The sequence below is a fragment of the Chrysemys picta genome, chromosome 8 (assembly GCF_011386835.1).
Source record: "Chrysemys picta bellii isolate R12L10 chromosome 8, ASM1138683v2, whole genome shotgun sequence".
NCBI lineage: Eukaryota > Metazoa > Chordata > Testudines > Emydidae > Chrysemys > Chrysemys picta.
The window spans coordinates 77281870-77308241 of NC_088798.1; the positions used below are offsets into that span (position 1 = coordinate 77281870).

A 26372-nucleotide genomic window follows, 5' to 3' on the forward strand; every position below is an offset into this window, starting at 1 on the left:
ATTACTACCTGTTTTCTTTGAACAGGGCTGGCAATTTAACTACATGGAAAGTCTGAACAAGTGACAAACTGTTTTTGAGCCAGAGGGACAAAAAGAACATTAGAACTGCATTAACATTTCAAATCGGAGCCATTTTTAATGACCAGAACAATTTTCTTCAGACTTTGCAGACACATTCTCCTTGGCCTTCAGAGGAAATCTGACAATTTTTGGGCCCAACTAATTTTCTAAGGCAAAGACACTGACAGGAAGGAAGGGGAAGCTAAAACCATGGCTTTATAATGGAAATAGGATGTAATCTTAATGCCATTCCATAATAAACAAAAATATATTAAGCTACATACTTAAAAAACCAACTTCCACACCAGGAATATAAAATATTACACTTGAGAAAAATGGCTACTCTAATCTTGCTGTAGGAACCTTAACTTATGTTTCTTGACTCTCTCAATTTCACTTGGGCTGCCTGAACGCTGCAATAGCATAGAGTCAAAACTTGAGGGCTTTGCTACTCCCTTGCCTAAAGTTAAGCATGTTTGTGTGGGCTGGAGCAGGGCCTAAATAAGGACTTCAGCCTTTGTTCTGTTAGTATTTAAGACATGGTCCCGCTCCTGCTTTAAATGGGAGCTGGATCGTGGCCATGGTATTTAGGCTGCAAGGTGTAAATTGCTTTGGGGCACATGGTGCAGTAGAAAAATGAGAACGTTACTTCTCCTTGTTTTCGTTTGAGGTGAGGGTGCTTGCTAGCATGTGCTAATGCAGTGTTTCCTAAATGGTGGGTCCCTACACACCAATGGGTTATGGTTGCAGTGCCCTAGGCAAACATACATTTTTTTCCTGGCTTGGTGTGGAGGGGAGGGAGGGTGGGAGAGTGCACCTCTGTCCTCACTCACCCGGCAGCTCCTGTCCTGTGTGGCTGCCCCAGGTCTCCACTTTGAGCATTGTGACCTGGTGCATGGGGGTCACAGTGCCACTCACGTTTGGCCTTGCCAACCCTGAGTCATAAGGGCCAAAGAACGTGGCCATGGTCAAGGGAGCTGCTGCTGCTGTAGGTGGGCTCATGCTCCTCTCCCTTGCCTCTGCGCTGGGCTGCGTTCGTGTGCCAGGATAAAGGGTGCAAATATGTAATGATGGGTCACGGGGGAAAAAAAGAGAAGAAAATGCACTTGATGGGCTGCCTTAATAAAAACTTCAGGCACCAGAATGCTAATGCACATTCCTGCTGAGATGCTCCAAAATGGACCAAGGAAGGGACCGGACTGCATTTCATGTTGCTCCCCATAAATGAGGACTCGAGGAAAACTACAGCTTGTCATAAAATCATCAACCCCTAGGGCTAGAAGGGACCGCAATGGTCACCTGTTCTAACTCCCTGCCAAGATGCAGGATTTGTTATCAGAAAATTCTAATGACAAATACTGATGGATTCAAAGGAGCTGATCCAATTTCCATTAAAGCTAATGGACTTTCAACAATGGGATAATGGGAATTGGAGCAGTCCCCTAATGCCCAGAGTGTCATATTTTCCACCTAGCCATTCATTAAGCTAACTACTAACCACTAGATGTCACTGCTACGCCACAGAGCGAAAGTTAAAATAATATTTATCTGGCAGTAAATATCCTGACTCATAAGGAAGCTGGGCTATAAAAGTTGTGGATCATTTGGATTGCTTCCAGTTTAAAAAACATTTTTTTTAACTGAAAATATTGGATTCAAGTTCAAAACAGTCATTTAAGAAATAAGCTGGCCTTTTATTTTAGACGGGAAAAAATACTTTGAAGTTTTATTCCAAGTACAGAAACACAGTCTGCAGCCCTGTGAACCGAAATGATGGGAAATGAATCCGATCCAAACTGCTACAATGTTAGAGAGGAGCCACGACTAACTAGAGGACTGGGGACAGGAAGATCACCAGGTTCTGTTGATCACCCCAGAATGCGAGACAAAAGGCTGGTATGGAAGAATACTATTATTAATGATATCATACATTTATATGGAGCTTTTCATCTCAGGGGTTTCCAAATGACCGTATATAGCTAAGTTAGGGTGACCAGACAGCAAGTGTGAAAAATCGGGACGGGGTGGGGGGTAATAGAAGCCTATATAAGAAAAAGCCCCAAATATTGGGACTATCCCTATAAAATCGGGACAGCTGGTCACCCTAAGCTAAGTAGAGATACAAGAATTGCTTCAGTGGTAGGTGAAGTGTGCAGACCACTGCAGCTGTTCAACAATGTGCAGCTGTTAAGTGATTAAGAATACCTGTTTCAATTCAAAATACCCTGGGAACATTTTTAAGGCAGGTACAATGTACTTTAAATTGGCCAGCTCTGAATTTGTCCAGGTCACTGGAGCTAACTCCAATTCTCTTGCAACCTGCTATGGCAGCTTTAAAGACTTTTTGCCCAATTGGAAAGAGAACAATTCCAGCGGCACATTTTTTTTTAACCTCTCCCAGGAAGCCGGCTCAGCATGGACTCAGGTACCAGCTAGAGAATCCTGAACGCTACCTTAATGAGGCTCCTTAAGCTTCCCCTGGAGGGTTCTTGTGCAAGTACCAACCAGGCCTGACTCTGGTATTGCTACAGACCATTGCTGGTCCAAAATCCTCATTGTAAGGGGTGCAATAAATATGTGGAATGCCCCAGTTTTAGGGAAGGGCTTAAATAACAAGAAAGCACAATAAAGACTCCCACTGAGGGATGGCGCAGAAGTGTGATAATTCTCCATCCTTGCAAAGAGGTTTGGGAGTGGGTAACACTTTTTGTAGGGATGGGTAACACAGGAAACACAAGCTCCTTCAGGATGAGGATGGGGGTGGGATGGCAGGGAAGGAAACTTTCCCTTCTAGGGGACCAGCTGACTCTTGGCAAGCTGGGGGATCTGTGGACCTGCATGTCCAGCAGGTACATTTTCACTGTATTCTATTGTACATGTTAACTCATGCCTGCGTGGGATGGGAAATACTGCAGCAAAGTAGGGGCTCAACAGTTCTGACTGGTTGGGGCCTCATCTTGAGCCACCTTAGAGTACATCTTCACTGCAGCGTTTGGGTGGTTTGCACTTGGGTCTTAGCATATGGATTAGCCTAGCTCAGGGTGAGCTGCTGTACTGCAAAGCCGTGCTGGAGTGTGTCCACTTGACTGCACCCACACTGGCACTGCACTCACCTTTGCTCCCTGTCCTGCATTTGGGCATGTTCTGCCACCCGCGCTGCAACCAGAGCTAGTGTCAAAGGGGACAAAGTTCTCCCACAATTCACTGGGAAAGCATCATAGAGCAGCTCGGCCACTGCAGTTCTAAGAGCTTGTGGCCTATCCCATGGTTTTGTTCACTCCAGTGAGCTATGATTCTTTCCCAGTGCACTGTGGGAGAACTTGTCCATCCTTTTTGGCACACTGGGGAAGTTGTGGGAAGGCATTGGAGCACGCTCAACACTTGAGTAGTTTAGCCTGTGTCCTCATTGCAAAGTAGGCAGGTAACCAGCCTGAGTGTAAGCAGCACCTGGCTTTAGCCTATAGCCCAGGATGGGCCAGCTAGCCCAGGTGGAAGGTCTCACAGTTTTTATGTATGGACAGGACCTGGGTTAGGGGCAACATGTGAATAAAGCCCAAGTTAACTCTGCAGTGAAGACAAGGCCCTAATGCTGCATTCTAACCCAAAGGTGGCTGTATTTCAGTGCTAATTGAAGTGATTTGTGTGTCTAAATATATCACGTGGAAAGCACTTTGGGATGAAAGGTGCTCTGTCATGGTAAGTGATTAGTAAAAATGAAATATGTAACCCAGCACAAATGGTATCCAAGCCAATTCGCACACTGTAAATAACATGGGAGGGAAGCTCACCAGACAGTGAAATGACCCCACTGCCTGCTCAGGTACTGCCTTGTAGGTTCTAGCTCAAGGTGAGATTCCAGCCAAGGAGAGAATGAGACAGAGAAACAAGGGAAGGGCAAGAATAACTCAGTTCTCTGGCTCGAGTTACTGACAAAAGCCGCAGCCCTTAGTACAAATTACAACCTTTCAACTAGTCTAGAATCATAAGAAGGAAGGAATCAGATGAGTAAAGCAAGAGGGGAAAAGCAAACACCGTGAGTCATGGCAGAGAGAGGTTAGTTCCCTAGAAGTCGTCTCACCACATTAGATAGCACAACTCAGTGACTGAGTGTCTAGAGAATAAATCAAATGGGTTTTTTTGTTGATAAAACACATTTTCTCCACAGCAGTTGGATTTAATATTTCCTGGATCCATTGTATTCTAGACTTGGAGTGAGGATGCTTTTCCAGGACTGCATTAGGGATGGCTCAATTACCAAAAGAGGCAAATTGCTCTCCTAGGACCTTTGGCAATAGGCTGTTCTGGCAGACTATTTGCTCTCTGCCTAGTCCACAGGTTTGCTCCCATTTTGCATTACCCCCATCTCCCCATTTGCTCTCCTCTGTGTGCGCCTGCCCTTGACCTGTCACTTGCAGGCCTCTCAGCTATTGTGGAATGTGGCAATTCTGGGCTGTCCCAGGCTAAGGGTAGCAGCAGCCAGTGGCCCATGCTCACAGCTCCTCCCTTATTGGCAACAGAGTGGGTGTGACTTGTGCTTGGTGACATGGATGCATACAGATGGGAGCGTGCATCACAGGCTCTCCTCCTAGCTAGCTACTGGGGGGCTGCTCCCAGAGCAGCATGGATGGTGGAACGCTGCCCAAATGCAAAACAGAGCCAGAATTGGTTCCAAAGTGTGAGGTGCTGCATACTGTTGAGAGCTCTGACCCCATCAACCGAAGAACAGGGCTAATACTGCATGGTGATGCCTGTGTCCATGTAGATGATTATTCTTCTACATCAATGAAGCTTTCACTGGTTCATTTCCCCAAATGTAGCTCCCAAAGTAAGTTCCCCATCTTCTCTAACATGGTTTTATGTACAAAGATCCCCAGCTGGTATAAATTGGCATACTGTCATCAATTTAAATGGAGCTATGCCAGTTTACACCAGCCAAGAATCGGGGCCCATATCTTGTCCAGGGTTCATGAAAGAAACCATCTGACGTTTCTAGACTAATCCATATTGGAAAAATGGTATCACCAAAATGCTTTCCCCAAAGTAAATTAGAATACAGGTATCTCTTTCCCTACAACCTTACCTGGTGGCGTGGGCCTTTTGCTATAGCAACCAAACCTTTCACCCAACAGTACCATCAGGAGGATGATAGAAGCTAAGCCATTGAAGTATAGATCTCCCTCCAGGTAGATAAAATCTTAAATATGAAGCAGTGGCTGAGATCAGGGTGTTTGAGCCCAGATGAGGTAATGACAGCTGCTATCATTCTTCCAAATAGAATAGCACCAGGTTCTATTATTACCTGCTCTGATTTTGCCAGCAGTCATCTGAAGTAGCTGTGTCAGAAAGTGAACCCAGCCACTGGGAGCAAAAACCAGCTTTTCACTGGGACAATGTATTTTTTTCAAGCTGAAATACGATCAGTCTTAAATCCTCTAAAACTTCGCTTGACTTAGAAAAGTAATTGGCTCCCAAATGTTGTCAACAAAATCAAAGTAGCTTCTTTGTATGTTGAAGGTATCATAGTAGCTGCTGCTGGGACATATATCAGATTCTTCCAGAGTCCTAAGGCCAATATTGTAATGCCTTGTTAAAATATGTGTAAGCCCTGTGGCTTGTAGCCCTAGAGAGTAGGGAGCTAGCAATTGCCACCTCTTGGGGACATGAGAGAAGAATGGCCCAGAGCTGCTTGAGAATTCCGGATGGACAGGGGCTCCATAGGTGGAGATCTCTGCTGTTAATGACCAAGGGAAATGACTGAATGGGTCAGGCCTCATTTGCATTTCAGTTACATGGCAGTTTGGGCATTTTGGTTAAAATACAGTTAAATTTTGAGGTTGGAGGCAATCAAATGCCATTATCTCTGTTTGGAAATGAAAGGACAAGAGAGCTACCCAAATGTGCCTGGGGTGAGACTTCACCCTGACCATCAGCATGGTTGGGCCCAGTTGGGTAATGGTGCCTAGATAAAGCAAGAGTTGACTAGAAAGTGGAGAAAGTGGCTTCTATCTTCTGCTGGGAGTGCTTGTGGGGCGGCAAGGACTCCGTTAGGAGTCCTCTATGCCACTAATTTTTTTCTCAAGACTCACCACAGAAGTAGCTTCAAGAGAATGGAGGGCTTTGAGGCAGTGGGCTGGGCTGAGGCAGCTGGAAGGTGGCAGATATCGCTGAGGCAGGTGAGGGTGCTGAGATGATGTACTGAAGCTGCAGATAGCAGCAGCCTATCCAGCAATCAAAGCTGAAATCACTCAGCTGGGTCAGGCGGCAGAGGCCCTGGAGCAGCCCAGGCAACACTTCCTTAGGACCTGGAGACAGATCTGCATGGATACTTGAACTCCATCAATACTTGTGTTAGAGAAGCCCTAAGGCAAAACTGGAATGTCTTGAAGTGTGATCACTGTATTGTGAGAACATTCTTTGTTATAGTATTTTGGCCATTTCTGTTCCCATACTGCCTGGAGCTCAGAAATGCAGCGGCTTCACAAAATTATATAAAGCTTTTTCAGCCCTTAAACCTAAGCAGGTTCATTTTGGTTCAGTTCTTCCTGTTTCCAAGCCATTTTGCCCAACTCTCCAATCACACTGAGCATCAGATTAAAAATGATAACAGTTCCCAGGTACTTCGATTGACTGTGAACTCTGTTTCACCTGAGGAGGAGGCGCGCATAGTTGAATTCATTCAAGTGCCTACAGTACGTTGGGAGTTGTGCCACATGATTTGCAAACCTCCTATTCTGTGACATTCTTAGAGGCCTACTCCGAAGGCAGACAGGAAAGTGAGAGTTCACTGAGAAACAACAAATGCTCATCAGTGCACAGGGACACAGGATGCCAGGCTGAATTCCTGACATATTAGCATTAGAGCTGAAGGCACCTGCCAATGGCTCTCTGGCCAGGCCAGACCAAACAAAAAGTTCCTCTTGAAAGTTAAAATTAGAAATCAGATATTACTCAATTGGACGTCCAATAGTAGCAGTTGTTCATACTCACTCTAAATCCCACTGACAGATTTAAGACCAGCTTTTTTGTGGGGCACAATGCAACTACATAACCCTAGTATCACTTGTCACAACTTGTTCGCACTAATGGGGTTTCTACAGTGGTGCACGGTGCAGAGTATGCATCTATTAAACTACGATGCCATTTGTTGCACCTTCTAAATCCACTGGGCCTAATTCTTTCTTACATTAAGGCCTTTACCTAGCTTTGGCAGTGCAATGAGGCCTTCAAGGGGATGGCTCCTTTATCCTGCCAGAGTGGTAGCAAAACGGTCTTCGTGTCAATGAAAATCAGGCCCTCCATCTACAGAACTCAGCAGCCAATCCATGACAGGAGAAACAGAGGGCTTTTTCATGGAGACTTGACTCTTTTTTTTCTTTTTTTTGTTTTCCAGTCCCAACCTTGTTGCCAGAATTTTTTTTTCTTTATGTGATGTCTCCCAGTTGGCCAATGCCATGGATTGAACTGGGGACCTTCAGAGGTGAAGGCAAGTCTCTACAGCTTCAGCTAAAAAGCCAGGCTCTGAAGGTGGGGGTTGTAACAAACTCCTATCCTCTGTGGATCGATCACAGAGAGGGACCTGTAAGACACATGGATCAGTGAGTTACATATACTCCAAGAGCAAACTATGCACTTCCAATGTGCAAACGACTTTCAGTATGGATCAAGAAAAGCAACGGCAAAAAAGAACAGGTCCTCCCTCCAGAGCTCTGTTTTTACAAACCTGCTTACACTTCACGTGGCTCTGGAGCACTGAGAAGAACAGATCATGCTGTCATTTGAACCTGTCCTGGCTGGAATCCTATGCAGCTGCAGATCTGAGAGCAATGTGGGAGTTTATAAAGTAGGGCAAGCTGATTTGTAACCTTAGTTGCATAGTTTTGGTTTGTTTGTTTTTTTCTCCCCATTTTCTTTGCATACTAAAAACCCAGGAATGTTGTCCCCATTGACAGGCCTGGGTGCGTAGAGGAATGTGCCATCTACCCATTGTGATAATTGCTCTTGTATCAGGGCTGGCATGTTTGTGTGCAGGCATGCTCACCATCTCCTTAGTGGGTCAGACATTCAGATCAAAAAGGTTTATTATGCACAGACCCTTCAACGTGTTTGAGGTTTACCCATCACCGCGTGATACTTCCCAAGAGCATACACACTCATTATAAAGTAACCAGACTGGTTCCTGACTGCACTTGGGTTATTTTCGAAGGCTGCATTCAGAATCAGTGGGAGTGTGCTCTTGGAAAGTACTATGCAGAGATGGGAAAACCTCAAACATTTTGGAGGTTCGATTTGGAAACCTCTTTGGTTTGGAAATCGCTCAAAAGCTTGTCAGAAGATGGTTAGAGGTCTGGGTGGGGTTTACATCTGGGAAAACATTGCAGAACTGGGGATTATTGAATAGTACTAATAGCAACTATTTTCATTAATGACAGATAACGGAGTGGAGAGTACGCTTACAAAATTTGCAGATGACACTAAGCTGGGAGGGGTTGCAAGCATTTTGTAGGACAGGATCAGAATTCAAAACAACCTGGATAAATTAGAGAATTGGTCTGAAATCAACGAGAAGAAATTCAATAGACAAATGCAAAGTACTTTGCTTAGGAAGGAAAAATCAAACGCACAACTACAAAATGGGGAATAACTGGCTAGGCAGTAGCGCTGCTGAAAAGGATCTGGGGGTTATAGTGGATCACAAATTGAATTTGAATCAACAATGTGATGCAGTTGCGAACATCAGTCTGGGGTGTATTAACAGGAGTGTTGTATGTAAGACACAGGATGGAACTGTCCTGTTCCACTCTGCACTGATGAGGCCTCAGCTGGAGTATTGTGTCCAGTTCTGGGATCTGCACTTTAGGAAAAATGTGATCAGACCGGAGGGAGTCCAGAGGAGAGCAACAAAAATGATCACAAGTTTAGAAAACCTGACCTATGAGGAAAGGTTAAAAAAACTGGGCCTGTTTAGTCTTGAGAAAAGGAGACTGAGGGGGAACCTGATAAGTCTTCAAATATGTTAAGGGCTGTTATAAAGAGGATGGTGATCAATTGTTCTCCATGCCTACTGAGGATAGGACAAGAAGTAATGGGCTTACTCTACAGCAAGGGAGATTTAGGATAGATATTAGAAAATGTTTCCTAACTCTAAGGGTAGTTAAGCTCTGGAAAAAGCTTCCAAAGGAGGTTGTGGGATCTCTCTCACTGGAGGTTTTAAAGAATAGGGTAGACAAACATCTGTCACGGCTAGTCTGGGTTTCCTTGGTGTGACACAGCTGTAGCACCCTGATCACTGACATTACTGCAGCACAGGTATGCCTGCAGACTCAGTGGGGAGCAATTAACCATTTTCTGTTGGGGGATTAGGAACACCTGGGTGTCAATTGCTGGGCTAATGATCTGATTAGCTGTAGTTGGGAGGATATAATAGGGAGGAACAGGAAGCACAGGGAGGAGAGCTCAGAGAGTGAGCAGTGTAGAAGGGTCCTCCCACAGAATGCCTGTGTTATGTTCTGCATGCTGGAGAACTGAAGAATAACGGTAAATGTGGTGAAAGGGAAACAGCCTGTATGTGTTTGTGACTGAGGGACCATGGAACTAGGCTAGGCAGCAAGGCACTCTGGGTAGCTGAAGAAGTACCCTATGACACTTGGTCTGGCCTCAGTTCAGGGAGCTGAACCTGACTTCCAACCCTAGAGTTTCATGATTCTATGGTTGTTTAGCCTGGAAAAGAGAAGAGTTAGAGGGGGTATAAGTGAAGTGCTTAAGATTAAGAAAGATGCCATGAAAACTGACCAGTTCCTCAAATGAACTGTCACAGAACATGAAAACAAGGGGTCACTGAATGAAATAGGAACAAAGAGTCTTCATCACAAACTCTGCAGTCTGTCTGTAGAATTTGTGTTCTCAGGAGATAATAGGTAGGAGCAATATAGGAGAAAAGGCACTGAACTAGGAGACCTGGTGTGTGCCATTAGTCTAGTCTCTCTTATGCCTCTGTTTCCCCTTGGTCTGCCTTGTCTATTTAGATTGTAAGCTTTTCAGGCTAGAGCCTTACTAAGCGTTTGTACAGCAACTAGCACAACAAGGCCCTGATATTGGTCCAGCCAATAGATACTACCACAATACAAATATTAATAATCCTAACACACAAAAGAGTGTGCATTCATCAGCCCCCCTCCTCCCCAGCTTTGCATGTGCCAAGGGTCTGCACAAACACCCTGAAGCAGCATCATGCCTCTGAAATCCCATTTTGTTTTTTACATAATGTATAATTAACCTGTGGAACTCAGTGCCCCAGGATGTTACTGAGGTAAATAAGTTAGCTGAGTAAGTTCCAGGAAAAAAAATAGCTGCTATGTAAATGAGAATTTCATGTTGCGAAAATCTCTGAAAAAAAAATTAAATTTCTCTCAAGCTTTTTGTTTTTGAAAAAAGGCCCTTTTTTAACAACATCAAAAAATCTTTCTGGTTGGAAAAATTGTAACCATCTTTATGGTGTCGTTAGATGCAATATGGCATATAAGTTTTCCTCTGATGTATTCAGCATTGGTCAAGTCAGAGACAAATCACTTGGGGTCAGATCTTCAAAGGCTAACTCCCACTGATGAATGTTAAGGACCTTTGAGAATCTGGACCTTGGATTCTACTGGTCGTTGGTGAAAGAAGACAATAGAAGGACACAAGAATGGTCCTACTAGCACAGTCTTATGATCTAATGTTTATTCTCTTTACTCCCCCTGCCTTTACAAAAATTCCTCATGGCTCATGTTGAGCTTTGTGGATCCTGTGCAATCGCACAAAGTATGTAATGATCGGTACCTGACTGGATGCAGTCCTGTGCGTTGCTCAAATGGTTCGATTCAGTGTTCTCTCTTCTGAGTCTGGTGAAACATTCATCCTATTCTAGAAGGATAGGTTTTCACCCACTTGGCTCATCTATACAGATTTTGCCATTGCTGCCAATTTTTTCCTTCCTTCGGGGTACAAAATTCTACATCAATAACAGTGATACGTTTGCGCTACTATAGGGTTTTTCATTTACGAATCTCAAGGTGGAGAAGAGTCATCTGGCTTCCCGATGGGGTGCTGGCTCATGGAGAGGTTAAGTGCCTTGCCTAAGGGCACAGAAAGCTAATAGCAGAGTGCATGAACCTCTTAACCCTACTCCACTGCTGTAGCCACGAAACCATGCCGCCCTTCTTAGCCGCAAGTGGTCTTTTCCTTCATTTCTCTTTGGAGGGTTGTACAGTGGGTGCCATTATTAATGGCTAGAAAGAGATCTGCCAAGCCTGTTTTTCTCTGCCAATCTCCAGCTGTTTGCAGTGGTTACACAGCTATTTGTGGTTGTCAGTGGACCTTTACTGGCACGTAACCAAGGAGGTGTGTTTATACATCTCCTCAGAAGCTTGGCCAAAGACATCATCTGCTGGGTAGTTGGTTTGCTTAAGGGTTTTTGACCTTTTGCCCTGTACATTCCCTTCTGGTGGGGATTGGCCTCACTTCTTGGAGCCTCTGGCTGGTTAACCTATGCAACGGTTGTCCTGTTCATCCTTAATGAGAATATAATGATGATATTTTGCACTATTCATCTTCCCAGTGCTTTATAAACAATACCATTTTCAATTAAACCTGCCCAGGCAGTCCTCATCTGAGGCTGGGAAGTAGTATTATCCACAATATCGGCGATGTATGACGCAAAGCGAAGATGGGCGGGTCATGTAGTCCACAGGCAAAACAATATGTCGACAACCCGCATCAGTGACTGGATCCCCAAAGACCACAGGCGACTGCTGGGCAGACCGAAAACACACTGGGCCGCTCCCATGACAAAACTCTTTGGCCAGAAATGGAAAGAACCTGCTCACAACAAAATAGGCGTCGACTTGCGTTCGTGGAGGCACGGACGAGGACAAGCCGGACAAAGGTGAATTTATTTAGATGCCTAAAGGTGAAGATAGGTATCTGGGAGGATTTTCAGAAGTGCTTGGGTGCCTAATTCCCATTTGAAATCAAAGGGAGTTAGGTGCCTACATGCTTTTATTACCCCCCCCCCCCCCCCAGGCACCATTTGCATCTTCAGCTGCTTAAAGGCTGTGACAGATCTAGCCTTTAGACTCTCGGTCTCGGCTCCCCATCTGTATAGTGTGGGTAACACCACTGCTCTGCCTCATGGGGGTGCTGTGGGGATAAAGACACTACAGAGTGTGAGGTACTCAGATACTCCAGTGATGGGGACTTGGTAAGTACCCTAGATTGTGCTGGGTGCTGAACAAACATAGGAACAAAGACAACCCCAGTTGTGGAGGTAGTGGCTCCCACTGGAGCTTTCTCCTCCTCGATGACTCCATTCCATGGACATGGTTCTTCCTGCCTTACTGTATTCACATCTGTAGCAATACTGTGAATTGTTTACACAGTAGCCATGCTTTAAACTTTATAAAGGTCCCATGCTCTCCTTAACATCCATACGTGGATGGAGCCTGCACCTGTTGCAGAGGGGGATTCTACCTTGGCTGTATGCTCCCACCTTGCCCCAGCAGTGGGAGTCTAGTTGAGTGGAGATGGCAAGGCACCTGTAAGGGATCCCCTGGAATCTCCCAACACACAGCACAGCATTATGCAGCCTGAGCGGGAATCATTTTTGCTCCCATTTTGAAGGTGTAAGGGTACAGACTCAGCCCTGTGGCGCCCCCTACTGGTTACTCCAGGGAATCAGATCGTCCAGCATCTGGAGCGCCCTCTGCAGGCCGGTGATCCGCCTTGTCCCTACTGCTGGCCCCTGTGTCCCTCCCAGGACTCCGGTGCCCCTTGCTCTGGATGCTGTCCCCTGGCAGTACCCCACAGATCTGGGTCTCCCCTCCCTGGGGAACCCCCACCCTCTGTCCCCACCTTGCCTCAGCACTAGGCCACTGCCAGTCACCAACTAGCCCCCGCTCCCTGGGGCAGTCTGCAGTATAGGCCACTCATCACTGGCAAGGGGGGTTTGGACCTGCTGCCTTGGCCTAGCCCTGGGCTGCCCACTGCAACCCCCAGTACCCCTTGGCCTACTACCAGGCCGCAGCCTGGGGCTATCCAGGCTGGAGCTCCCCAGCTCCTCAGCCTTTCCCCAGCCCTGCTCTACTACAGGTATCCTGTCTAGCTCCTTGCAGCCAGGCCCTTCTCTCTCTCAAGGCAGAGAGAGACTCTACCCTGAGCTCCTGGCTCCCAGCCTTTATAGGGCCTGCTGAGGCTGTTTGGGGCATGGCCCCTGCTGCAGCCACTTCCCTAATCAGCTCAGCCTTCACACTGCCTACTCCCTGGGCTATCTCAGGCCCTTCCAGGCAGGAGCAGGTGTCCACCCTGCTACAGAAGGGTCTGGAGGGAAGCCAGACAGGAGCCTGCATCTACATGTGTTCCCCTTGCTTCACATAACCTATCTGGATCTAAGAGGGTGTTTCTTCCCTAATGAGCAAAACCATTCTCTTAACTTTGTCCTGCGATGGGAGAAATCAGAGGAAATGCCATATCCTGAAAGACATGGAGTTTCCTTTCCTCTGTGTGGGTTATTCTCATATGGGGGAGAATGGGACCCAGATCTAAGGCACTGCTGAAAAGGAGTTGAGGGACCTATGGAAGTCAAGGAGAGGACATGTCTCTGCCATACAAGATTAAACCCCACCTTAGCGCCTTAAAGTCCCATAGAGCAGGGCTTCAGAACTTCACGGATAGAAAAATGAAGAAACACTCAGCTGACTTGAAGCCAAAGTAACAAGAACAGCTTCAAAAATCCATAAGGGGTGGAATAATGCTGAACACAGAGTCAGGATGGAGGCAGCTTCTGGTACCTCTCCAAGAGCAGGTATGGGCTAAAAAGGGCTAACGTAAAGCCCCTGTGATTAACATAACTGACCACTGGATGTCATGATTTCTCTACAGAAAAGCAGCAGGAACTCTCTTATTTGGCAGTAAAATTGGATTTCTTTTTAAAACATAAAGAGCCTCACATATGGCTTTTCAGGTGTTTGGCACCTTTTCCATTTGGCTAACGCAAGCTCTGGAAACAGATGCTGCTGCTTGTTTTCTTAGGGTGGGGAAGGATTACAGTCCAGAGATGAATATGGCCTATCCTGAAGCCTAGGGTCACTGGGCCAGATCTGCAGCTGATGGAAAGTGGTGTTAATGAAGTGACACCCATTTACACCACCTGGGAATCTAATCCATTGTGGCTGCTTCTTTCTACTGACGTTTGAATATAGCCAATCCCCTCTTCTTTTCCCCTTCCTAGTATACCATTCTCCTCATCTCCATATCCCGCCTCCATTCTCTTCAATGCATTCATTTTCCTTGTTGTTCTTCCCAATTCAGCCCTGCTATGCTCTCCCTCTCCATCCTAATTCCTCTCTCTAGTCGCTTCTCTTTGGTTTGGATTTGATTCATGATGAGCTCTGCTAAGCTGGAAAGATGACTTCAGGGAGACATGGTTGACTGGAAAAGGAAACTAGTCATATAAACTCAGCCCTGGTCATGAATCTCATGAATCAAACCAGCATCCTGTCCACGTTCCTGGTTGTTCTCAGTTTGCTCTTCCTCCCATTCCAGTCCCTATTTTTTATCCCTGGGCACATGTCCAGGGTCGGTATACCCCACAGGAGAACTGGAACACAGAATAATCAACGGTGTTGCCTAATAGCTGTCTAGTGCCAAACAGACTGTATGGGATTTCAGTCTGGTTAGCTGTTATCAGCAGAGAGCAGCAATTCAGGGGACAATTATACTTGGCTCAGTAGTGATTCCTTCCTTACACCCTGTTCCCACCCTGCTGGCAATTTCTTTGACACCTCCCCTGCTAAATCACACGCTAAATACTAGTTCCACCCTCAGCAATTTGTGCTTAGCTGCTGATCATGGTCTTTGCTTTGGTCTTTCGGTTTAATTTCCTTTCCTACAAACACAAGTTTAATTAAGCTAATTAATAAATTCTATATAGATTTAGATGACAATTTAAAACATCCAAACACAAAAATCTGGGAACTTTAACAATTACCTAGACTTATAATCACAAATGATTATTAACAGACAGCAAAAAATAATCTCAGTCAAATAATGAATTAGTTTAGTCCACCAATAAATCAAAGCAGCCATAAAGCCCACTCCAGGAAGAGGCTGGGGGTTGGGCAATCACACCACCTTGTTGGAAGGCAGCCATCATGCTGGAGCTTTAGGCTAAATGAGGGAGCTATTAAAAGCTGCTTTGTTTAGTGATAGCTGAAACAATGGAAAACCACCACCCAAGGACTAGGCAGCATGAAAGCCTGGGCATTGGGTGGGCCGTGTGGCCCAAGGGGTGGTCTGATAACAGATGCAGAGGAAGGAGATTGATGTGATTGCAGCTATGTGTACATGAAACTCCATCAATTTCTCCTAACAGAAACAACCTGGAAGACCCCCCAATATTGGGGGGAGGGATAGTTCAGTGGTTTGAGCATTGGCCTGCTAAACCTAGGGTTGTGAGTTCAATCCTTGAGGGGGCCATTTAGGGATCTGAGGCAAAAATCTGTCTGGGGATTGGTCCTGCTTTGAGCAGGGGGTTGGACTAGATGACCTCTTGAGGTCCCTTCCAACCCTGGTATTCTATGATTAGCTAAATGGGTGACAATAGTGTCAGTTGGGTATATTTTGTGGACCTGTTTGAGGGGGATAAGGAGGGACATATCATAGGTTATCTCACATATTTCTTGCCTCTTCCTACCTCATCCTCTTCCGCTCAGCTGGAACTTTGTTATACAAATTAAACTATAGACCCACTCTTCTGATTGGGGACAGAGGGAGGAGAAAGAACCTCCTTAGCCAAGTCAGTGATGATTTCTCTTTTCAAACAACTGTATTGCAGGCCTTCAATAGGCAGGAATACAATCACATTTGCGATTGTATTGTGTAGCCTTTCTGCCCAGCTGTGTCCCCAAAATATTTATAGAGCTAGCAGAGACACAAGGCAGGGGAGGGAATGTCTTTTACTGGACCAATTTCTGTTGGTGAGAGAGACAAGCTTTCAAGCGACACAGAGCTCTTCCTCAGGTCTGGGACCGACCTTGCTACAACACCGCTGCATATAATCATGGAGGCTATAGAGCTAAGTTATACACTAGGAAAGCACGTTAGTTGCACTATAGGCAATGAATGCTTTCAGTGGGATGTGAAAACAGATGGAGCCACAGCCAGGTAGAAGGCAGGCTTGTGCAGCTACTGCGGCAAGATCATGTGAAGGGGCCACTGGTACTTTAAAGAGATGCTCATCCAAAGGCCCCAAATTCAGTCATGAATTATAGTGCCACAGGTGGGGATGGAGATGGGGCTTCACACCTCTTACTTCACCTAGGGACCTATAAGGGACAGAGGAGAGACCCTGGCTATATGAAAGGAGGGAGTAGGGAGACACTGTGAGGGTCCATGGGTCCCCAGGCAGCCTTCAAATCCTGGCCCCTCTCGTTTATTTATTTTTCTCCAGCTATTCTCTCATCACATGCTTTGCTCTTGTAGGGCAAGGACTGTCTTTTTATTTCGCATGTACACCATCTAGCACAACCGGGCTGTGATAGCCCCTAGAGGCTCCAGTCAGAGCAAATAATGAATAACAACACTGAACAAGGAAGATGGAGAATTGGAAAAATGGGCCCGAGAATAGGAAGCAATGTAAGCCTCAATTCTGAAAACACACACATGCTTAAGTTTATTCACATGAATATCCCCATTGACATCAATAGGACTACTCCCATGAGTCAAGTTACATGTGTGAAGATTATGCAGGATTGAGGCCGCCTTTTCCCAGTTCTTCTTGTCAAATCAGTAATTTGGCATCTATTGAGTCTGCAGTGTCCCAAATTGCTTTAAAATCACACTACACCAAAAAGTTGAAATGCAAGATGATTTTGAGATTGACTTGTATAAGAGGCAGTTTTAAGGTCAGCAATAGGAAAATGATGAAACATGAATTACTTTACACTTGGTCAGAATAATGTACTTGTTATAAGGGTGGCCCAAGATTTAGGATATCCATAATTATTCCCTTCCTTGCTTTTAAGTGCTTGTGCACTTAAGTGGAAGATAATTAATTATGTGCCAGGGAAGGCAGTGTGGCCTAAAGGATAGTGCACTGCACTGGGACTCAGGAGACCTGGGTAAACTCTGATCATGTTTTCAAGCTTTTCTTCAAAAATGAGGGCTAGAAGCCTCCTTTCTGTTTTTAATGAAAACTGAGTCTCTCATGATCACAGGACTCCAGGAGCTGAAGGTTAAAGAAAAAACACCAAATATCATTAGAGTTGTGATAAAGTTGTGAGAATTGAGTTAATATAAGATGCTCATTTGTTTGAAAGTCACTGTACAAATTAAGCTCATCCCCAACTTTCTAAAGACTTCATGATGTCACTCAGTTCTAACTTTGTGCTGACATCAAAATGGGAGGGGTTGCAAGCACTTTGGAGGACAGGAATAGAATTCAAATTGACCTTGAGAAAGTGGAGAAATGATCTGAAATCAAGACAAAATGAAATAAAGACAAGTACCAAGTACTAGAGTTAGGAAGGAAAAATCAAATGCACAACTACAAAACGGGCTATAACTGGCTAGGGGGTAGTACTGCTGAAAAGGATCTGGGGATTATAGTGGATCACAAACTGAATATGAATCAACAATTTGATGCAGTTGTGAAAAAGGCTAATACCAGTCTGGGGTGTATTAACAGGAGTGTCGTTGTCCTACTCTGTTTGTTACTGGTGAGGCCTTAGCTGGCGTATAGTGTCCAGTTCCGGGTGCCACACTTCAGGAAAGATGTGGACAAATCAATCATTTTTGTTGCTTTCCTCTGGACTATCTCCAAAGGTTTAGAAAGCCTGATCTATGAGGAAAGGTTAATAAAACTCGGCATGTTTAGTCCTGAGAAAAGAAGACTGAGAGAGGAACCTGCTAAAAATCTTCAAATATGTTCAGTGCTGTTGTAACAAGGACTGTGATCAATTGTTCTTCCTGTCCACTGAATGCAGGATGAGAAGTGATGGGCTTAATCTGCAGCAAAAAAAATTTAGGTTAGATATTAGGAAAATTTTTCTAACTATAAAGGTAGTTAAACTCTGGAATAGGCTTCCAAGGGAGGCTGTGGTATTCCCATTTGGATGCTTTTAAGAGATTAGATGAACACTTATCAGGAATGGTCGAGTTATACATGGTCTTGCTTCAAGAAGGGGGGCTGGACTAGATGTCTTCTCGAGGGCCCTTCCAGCCTTACCTTTCTGATTCTCTATAAAGCAGCAGGCTTTTGTCAGGCTTCTTTGAACAGGTAACCTGGCCAAATCTTGTCCCCGTATCCTAAATCGTTTGATTTTTCCTACCTTTAACAAACCAAATCCAAGCATCAAAATATTTGACTGAAAATGTGGTGACTGGCTGTACCACACACAATGTATTATGGAAAGAGAGGCCAAAACTAACCAACTATTCCAAAACATCCACTTAGGCACAACTTAAAGTAACCTCAAATATTCTAAACAGTAAACTTGACTGTGCTGGCCACAGTTTAAATATGGGCTTTGACAGTGAACAAAAAGGGCAGTAATTCATGTTCCTTAAAGCAGGGAGGAATAAAAACCTCATGTCCCTTCTGGTTTCTGTGAAAATGGGGTTTAAGAAGTACCATGTGATGTGCATAGATTAGGTAATAATACATCTAACTACCCAATTCACATGCAAAGTAACCATGTATTACTTATATTATGGTACAACTCTAGAAGTCCCAATATGGATTAGGCACCAAGGGCTAGGTCCTGTACAAATACAAAGATAGACCTGTTTCTAGGCCCTGAAGAGTACAGTTTACGGCCCTGATTCTTCAAACATGTGCCCGTGTACCGTGTTTGATGCTCTGTGACTTCAGTGGGACTGCTCATGGCACGTGAAGTTAAGAATAATGTGTCTTTGCAGGCTTGGGGTCTAGGACCATTGGGTGCCCACAAAGAGCTGGGTCTTCAAATTTTGCACTTCAGAGGAGGTGATCTGAAATGTTGACCCAGTGCCTCTCCAGTCATGTCATTCCTTTTCCTCACTAGCTGCTTCCTCAAACAATGATTTACTTTCCAAGCCCTCCTTTGGGAGGTAGTTGTTCTAAGTGCTGTCAGTGGAAAGCTCAAGAAGGCAGTAGCAGCTGTGACTTTTCAGACATGCTTGAGGTAAGAGAAGCATTTTTCCCTTCCTATGTTGTGGTTTCTTCATTCTTCTTTAGTCTTGTCATCCAGTGGGAACCTTGTTCATGGGTTGGAGCTTATAGTTTCACTTCAGCATTTAATGTCCCAAAAAAACCATTTAGGGACTCATTTAGTACTTGCTGTGAACATTATCCCCTTACACCAGAAACTGCAGGAGGTCTTTCTCTGCAGTTTTGCCTTCCAACAAACACTGCTGGGCCAGATTTTCAAAAGGTTGCATCCAGAACTGCCACACATCTCAGCCCTTTGCGTCAACGATTTTAGTTTAAGGACAGTGCTTTATGGTAAGATCATACTGTTGGTTGGTGTCATGGTAGATTGCTTGATTGTTAAACTGCTTTCTGGGTCTTTTCTGGGTCTTCCACTAGAAGGGTAACAACTGAAATCTGGTCCCTCAGCAGAGCCATTTTCACACTCTATTAGACTGAAATGGCAAGCTGATTCTTTGATTTGCTCCCCCCAAAAGCAGAGAACTTGCACTGCATATTTGCACCCAACTTGGGTGGGAACACACTCCAACTGTTTCCAGGATCCCATCAGAGTTTGGTGCCGGGATACTTCCCGGAGAGCATCCTAGCTGGCATGACTAGCAGCTCTGATGTAACCTAACTATGAAAGAGGCTTCACAAAAAGAACCTCAAACCCAGGGTAATCAATGTTCCACTAAGCAGTGTTACCTAACTGGCTTCTCTAGCAGCCTCTGATGATGAACCCATAAACAATTAGTGGCTTGGTAATTGGATGTTAATTTGAGTGGATTTGGTTGATTCAACCAGGTTTTTCTGCATGCACCATCTACACACAGAGTTTCAGTATTACATTACGGAGGGTAGGGGGAAATAACTGGCTCCTCCTCTGTGTTTCAATCTCATTTACACAGTGGTGGAGGAAGGGAATAACTCTACATCTAGGAACAACAATGAAAAGAAATTTGGTCAAAGTAGTCCCTTAGGCTTCTGTCTACATGCAGTTTTTGCATTGATTTAATTATTGTTTCATGGGTGCAACACCTTGCGTGGATGCAGTTTGAGCAGTATAAATATGTTTATATTGATTTTGGTAAACTTACTAAACCAAGTGTTGACCAGCCCTTAGGGTTCAGTCCTGCAAGGGTGGACAAGCTGTCTGCTCCAGTCCAGCAGAGCACTTGAAAATGTGCTTAACGCTGAACACAAATAGTTCCACTGACTTAGCAGGACCCCTTGTATACTTAAGCACTGTGTTGGATGAGGCCAGAGTGCCCAGCACTTTGCAGGACTGAGCCCCTAATAAAGCTTCTATTTACTTGGTTGGCTGAGGCGTCCCAGAGGTGCATGTCCTTGTTTGTAAAAAGCTGCCGTGTCCAAGCTGCTCTAGTATCTCTGAGCAGGCTCACCCAAACCTGAAAAAGGAATGGATTACATGGTGCAGCTGTTCTCAAATGTCATGCCTTTTGGGGTGCTTTCATCCCAGGACTGAAAATAACACGGATGACCTCTCAGCTTTCTGATACTGGGCCCAATTCATACTGGGCCCCTTGTGCAGTCATTTAAACAGTGTAAAGTGAGTGCAAAATGGGAGTAAATGCTATTAAATCAGAACAGTACTGTTTTGCAATCACTTTGATTTGATTACAGTCTATAAGAAGCTACTTGGGGAAAAATATTTGACAATGGGCTCTTTGGTCTAGTAGACAAAGGTGTGACACAATCCAATGGCGGCAAGCTGAAGCCACAAAAATGCAGATGGCAAATGTATAAACTTTTCATTGGGAGAGTAATTAATCATTGGAATAATTTACCAAGGGTTGTGGTGGGTTCTCCATTACTGGCAATTTTAAAATCAAGATTCGATGTGTATTAAAAGATCTGGCCCAAAGGAGTTAAAACAGTGTAAATCTGGGGGGAGTGAGTGGAGGGCTGTTCACGTTTGGCTGTTCAATTTGTTTGTTCCCCTGCTCTGACTGGTCTTGCTAAGGTACAGCAGACAGATGCTGTAACTTCTTTAACAATCCCACTGAGTGTGATGTTAACAAAAGTGCCATAAAAGGACAGAAAGCTCCTCCTATATATTGCCATTCCAGTATGCTGAATTAATGGCTTTCTGGCTTAGCACATTGGCGTTGAAGGTGATTTACCTTCTGAGCAAACAGGTTTGGCTGCTCAGGCAGCAGTTGCTCGTCTTCTCTTTGTGGTCTGCTTACCTGCCGGGCGCAGTGGTGCACGCCTATAATCCCAGCTACTTGGGAGGCGGAGACTGGCAAATTGCTTGAGCTTGGGAGTTCTGGGCTTCAATGTGCCATGCAGATCGGGTGTCTACACTACGTTTGGCATCAATATGGTGATCTCTGGAAGCTTGGGGTCACCAGGTTGCCTAAGGAGGGGTGAACTGGCCCAGATCAGAAAGGGAGCAGGTCAGAACTCCTGTGTGAGGGGAAAATATTCATCTATGTATCTGACACAATAAAGCAAGCTTCAAAATGCTGTATGGACTGGACACATCTTGCAGAGTGCACTGTACTGCAGCATGGTACGTGTGTGTGGTCAGTGACGCAGTTACTTCCAAATGATCATTTGTTAGGCTACAGCTCTGCCTCTGAGCTACTGTGTGACCTTGGGAAAATCAGCTTCGTCTCTGTTCTCGTCTGTAAAACGGGGATCCTAATATCGCTGAGGAGATTAGTTAGTGTGCACTATAAAATTAGTTTGAATATGGGAAGCTCTAAACAAATGCTGAGGATTATTATTAAATAGCTTCCAAAGCAAGGGGAAGGTCAGTGTTTAGGTTGAAGGTACAAGGCTGAAAGCCACTAGGGTTTGGATTCTGTTTCCAGCGTTTGAGTCAGCATTAGAGTCTGAATGTGCAAAGCAGTATTATCCAGACAACTCAGCCCTCTTCTCCCTGTAAGGGTATGTCTGCACTGCATTGTGAGCCTGCACCTCTGGACTCAGTGTCTCCAAGTCCACGCTTGAGCGTCCACACTGCATTGTAAACCTGGGCTTACAATTGCTAGACTCGGGTATCTCAATCATGCCGATGCGCCCAGACTGGATGACCCAAAGCAGAAAGTCTGGGGGCGTATCCACAGGTTCCTAGCACTCTTGCCAGCTATAATTGCTCCAGGGCTTGGTTCCAGAGAATGTCCCTAAGATCACATCTACAGTAGATGAGGAGACGTGTTCCTCTCCCAGTGCTTCAGGGAGCCTCTCAACCAGAGGAGGAAGTGAATCAGACAATGGTTGGAGTGGGGATCTGTTAATGGAAGATGCAATGTTAGTTTTATTCCCAAGCAAGATAGTATTCAGAATGGAATGCTGATGCACATCATGGTAGCAGTCTTGGCTTCAGCTGGGCTATGCTGATTTACGTCCGCTAAGGGTCTGGCTGTCTGTATGCAGTGAGTGAAAAAGCCCTTGTTAGATCTGGGTAATTAAAATAATGAATAACTTGATTGTTCCTCTGCCATCTGTGCAGACATTTACACCAGTGCAAATCAGAATGGTAGCATTTTGCACTCACTTTGCCCTGGTGCCCTTTGAACAAATTGCAGGGCAATGGAGAATCGGGCTCTAAACTGTTGAAGGTCGGAACAGGCAGAGTTAAGCTTCTGCAAACACCCTTAACTCTGCCACCTTATCCCACCACTCTGTCAGAAATATTTCAACTACCTAGCTGTCTGATGGGATTATTAGCAATTAATTATGAACTACACATAGGCCTGGTCTACACTACGACTTTAATTCGGATTTATCAGCTTTAATTCGAATTTACCCTGTAACCGTCCTCACAACGACGCTATTTATTTCGATGTAAAGGGCCCTTTAAATCTATTTCTGTACTCCACCCCGACGAGCGGAGTAGCGCCAAAATCGATTTTAACATTTCGAATTAGGGATAGTGTGGCCGCAATTCGATGGTATTGGCCTCCGGGAGCTATCCCACAGTGCATCATTGTGACCGCTCTGGACAGCAATCTAAACTCGGATGCACTGGCCAGGTAGACAGGAAAAGCCCCGCGAACATTTGAATTTCATTTCCTGTTTGCCCAGCGTGGAGAGCACAGGTAACCACAGATAGCTCATCAGCACAGGTAACCATGCAGGCTGATAATCGAAAAAGAGCACCAGCATGGACCGTGAGGGAGGTACTGGATCTGATCGCTGTATGGGGAGAGGATTCAGTGCTTGCAGAACTTCGTTCTAAAAGACGAAATGCAAAAACTTTTGAAAAAATCTCCAAGGGCATGACGGAGAGAGGCCACAATAGGGACTCTGAGCAGTGCCGCGTGAAAGTCAAGGAGCTCAGACAAGCGTATCAAAAAACAAAGGAGGCAAACGGTCGCTCCGGGTCAGAGCCGCGGACATGCCGCTTCTACGCCGAGCTGCATGCAATTCTAGGGGGGGCTGCCACCACTACCCCACTTGTGATCGTGGATTCTGGGTCGGGGATAGTCTCATCAGCGACGCCTGAGGATTCTGCCGATGGGGGAGAGGAGGAGGAGGAGGATGAGGATGAGCTTGCAGAGAGCACCCAGCACTCCGTTCTCCCCAACAGCCAGGATCTTTTTCTCACCCTGACTGAAGTACCCTCCCAAGCCTCCCAAGCCAGTACCCAAGACTCTGACCCCATGGAAGGGACCTCAGGTGAGTTTACCTTTTAAAATATAAAACTTGTTTTAAAAGCAAACGGTTTTTAATGATTACTTTGCCCTGAGGACTTGGGATGCATTCGCGGTCAGTTCAGCTACTGGAAAAGTCTGTTAACGTGTCTGGGGATGGAGCGGAAATCCTCCAGGGACATCTCCATGAAGCTCTCCTGGAGGTACTCCGAAAGCCTTGCCAGAAGGTTTCTGGGCAGTGCATCCTTATTCCCTCCTCCATGGTAGGACACTTGACCACGCCATGCTTGCAGCAAGTAATCTGGTATCATTGCCTGACAAAGCCTGGCAGCGTATGGTCCCGGTGTTTGCTGGCATTCAAGCAACATCCGTTCTTTATCTTGTTGTGTAATCCTCAGGAGAGTGATATCACTCCTGGTAACCTGGTTGAAATACGGGAACTTAATTAAGGGGACAGAGGTGGCCGTTCCTACTGGGCTGTTTGCCTGTGGCGGAAAAGAAATCCTTCCCTGCAGTTAGCCAAGCGCAGATGGGAAATTGGCCCTGAGTTTTTCGCGTTTGGCTAGCAGGGAACTTCCCTGTTACCAGCCACGCGGTGGGGGGAGGGGTACCGTGATCATCCCAGAGAATTCATGGCGGGAGGGGGGGGTGGTTAGTTTGTTTTCTGCTGCTGCTGCTGAATGTTAACAGAAAAACCGCAGCACTCTACAGGCTATGCTTGGTATGTGGGAAAGGAGGGCGCAGAAGCTGTAAAACAATGGCTTACCATGGCCGCATGCAAGCCGAATTCTGTTGCCCAGACCTGTGATCTCTAGCAGCAAAGCCACAGGCACTCAGCATTAAGAGGCAAAATGCGACCTTGCACAGAAATCACATGTGCTATGTAATGTGAATAGTGTTGGTCACCGTGAAAGAGTATAAGCATTGTTCTGCAAAATGTAGCTTTTAAAACAATTCTCTCTTTTTTCCCCTCCCTACAGCAGCTGCAAATTCCTCAAGCATCCCTCCTCCATCCCGAAGGTTATCACAGATAAGGCGTCGTAAGAAGAGAACGCGAGACGAGATGTTTTCTGAAATTATGGAATCCAGCCGCAGTGACAGAGCTCCTCTGAATGAGTGGAAGGAAACAGTTTCAAAGTATAGGAAAGAAGCCAGTGAACGTGAGGAGAGGAGGGACCAACGTGAGGAGAGGAGGGACCAACGTGAGGAGAGGAGAGACGCTCGAGATGAGAGGTGGCGGCAGGAAGACCAGAGGAGCAAGGATGCAACGCTGGGGCTGCTGCGTGAGCAAACAGACATGCTCCGGCGTCTGGTGGAGCTTCAGGAACGGCTGCTGGAAAACAGACTGCCGCTTCAGCCCCTGTTCCACCCTCCCGCCTCCCCATGTTCCGTATCCTCCTCACCCAGACGTGTAAGAACACGGGGGGGGGGGGCGAGGCTCCGTACACCTTCCCATTCCACCCCAGTAGACAGCCCAAGCAAAAGGCTGTCATTTTTTTAACCTTTTCTTTGTGGCTTTTTCCTTCCCAGCAATCCTCCTCCCAAATACCACCCGGGTTCCCTCCCTCTTTTTCTAATCTATTAATAAAGAATAAATGATTTTTAAATGATAGTGACTTTATTTGGTTTGAAAGAAAGCTGGGGGAAGGGGGAGGGTGGGTTCCTTACAGAAAATGAGTCAATAAAGGGGGCGGGTTTTCATGAAGGAGAAACAAACAGATATTTCACACTGTAGCCTGGCCAGTCATGAAACTGGTTTTCAAAGCTTCTCTGATGCACAGCGCTTCCTGGTGTGCTCTTCTAATCGCCCTGGTGTCTGGCTGCGCGTAATCAGCAGCCAGGCGATTTGCCTCAGCCTCCCACCCCGCCATAAAGGTCTCCCCCTTACTTTCACAGAGATTGTGGAGCACACAGCAAGCAGAAATAACAATGGGGAGATTTCTTTGGCTGAGGTCAGAGCGAGTCAATAATGATCGCCAGCGACCTTTTAAACGGCCAAATGCACATTCTACCACCATTCTGCACTTGCTTAGCCTGTAGTTAAACAGCTCCTGACTCCTGTCCAGGCTGCCTGTGTACGGCTTCAAGAGCCATGGCATTAAGGGGTAGGTTGGGTCCCCAAGAATAACTATTGGCATTTCAACATCCCCAACAGTTATTTTCTGGTCCGGAAAGTAAGTCCCTTGCTGCAGCCCTTTAAACAGAGTAGTGTTCCTGAAAACGCGAGCGTCATGAACCCTTCCCGCCCAGCCCGCGTTGATGTTAGTGAAACGTCCCTTGTGATCCACAAGTGCTTGCAGCACCATTGAAAAGTACCCCTTGCGGTTTATGTACTCGGTGGCTTGGTGCTCCGGTGCCAAGATAGGGATATGGGTTCCGTCTATCGCCCCACCACAGTTAGGGAATCCCATTGCAGCAAAACCATCCACTATAGCCTGCACATTTCCCAGAGTCACTAACTTTCGCAGCAGCACCTGAGTGATTGC

The 26372-nt window shown here is 45.7% G+C and overlaps 1 protein-coding gene across 1 annotated transcript; it reads left to right on the forward strand.

Annotated features, from left to right (window-relative positions):
- Positions 1–22997: 22997 nt before the first annotated feature.
- LOC135973146 (SRRM2 protein homolog rsr-2-like) lies at positions 22998–25387 on the forward strand. The gene is made up of 2 exons (XM_065554842.1): positions 22998–23911; positions 24867–25387. Exons 1-2 carry the CDS (start codon positions 23365–23367, stop codon positions 25385–25387), a joined length of 1068 nt encoding a protein of 355 aa, XP_065410914.1. The 5' UTR covers positions 22998–23364.
- The last annotated feature ends 985 nt before the right edge of the window (positions 25388–26372 follow it).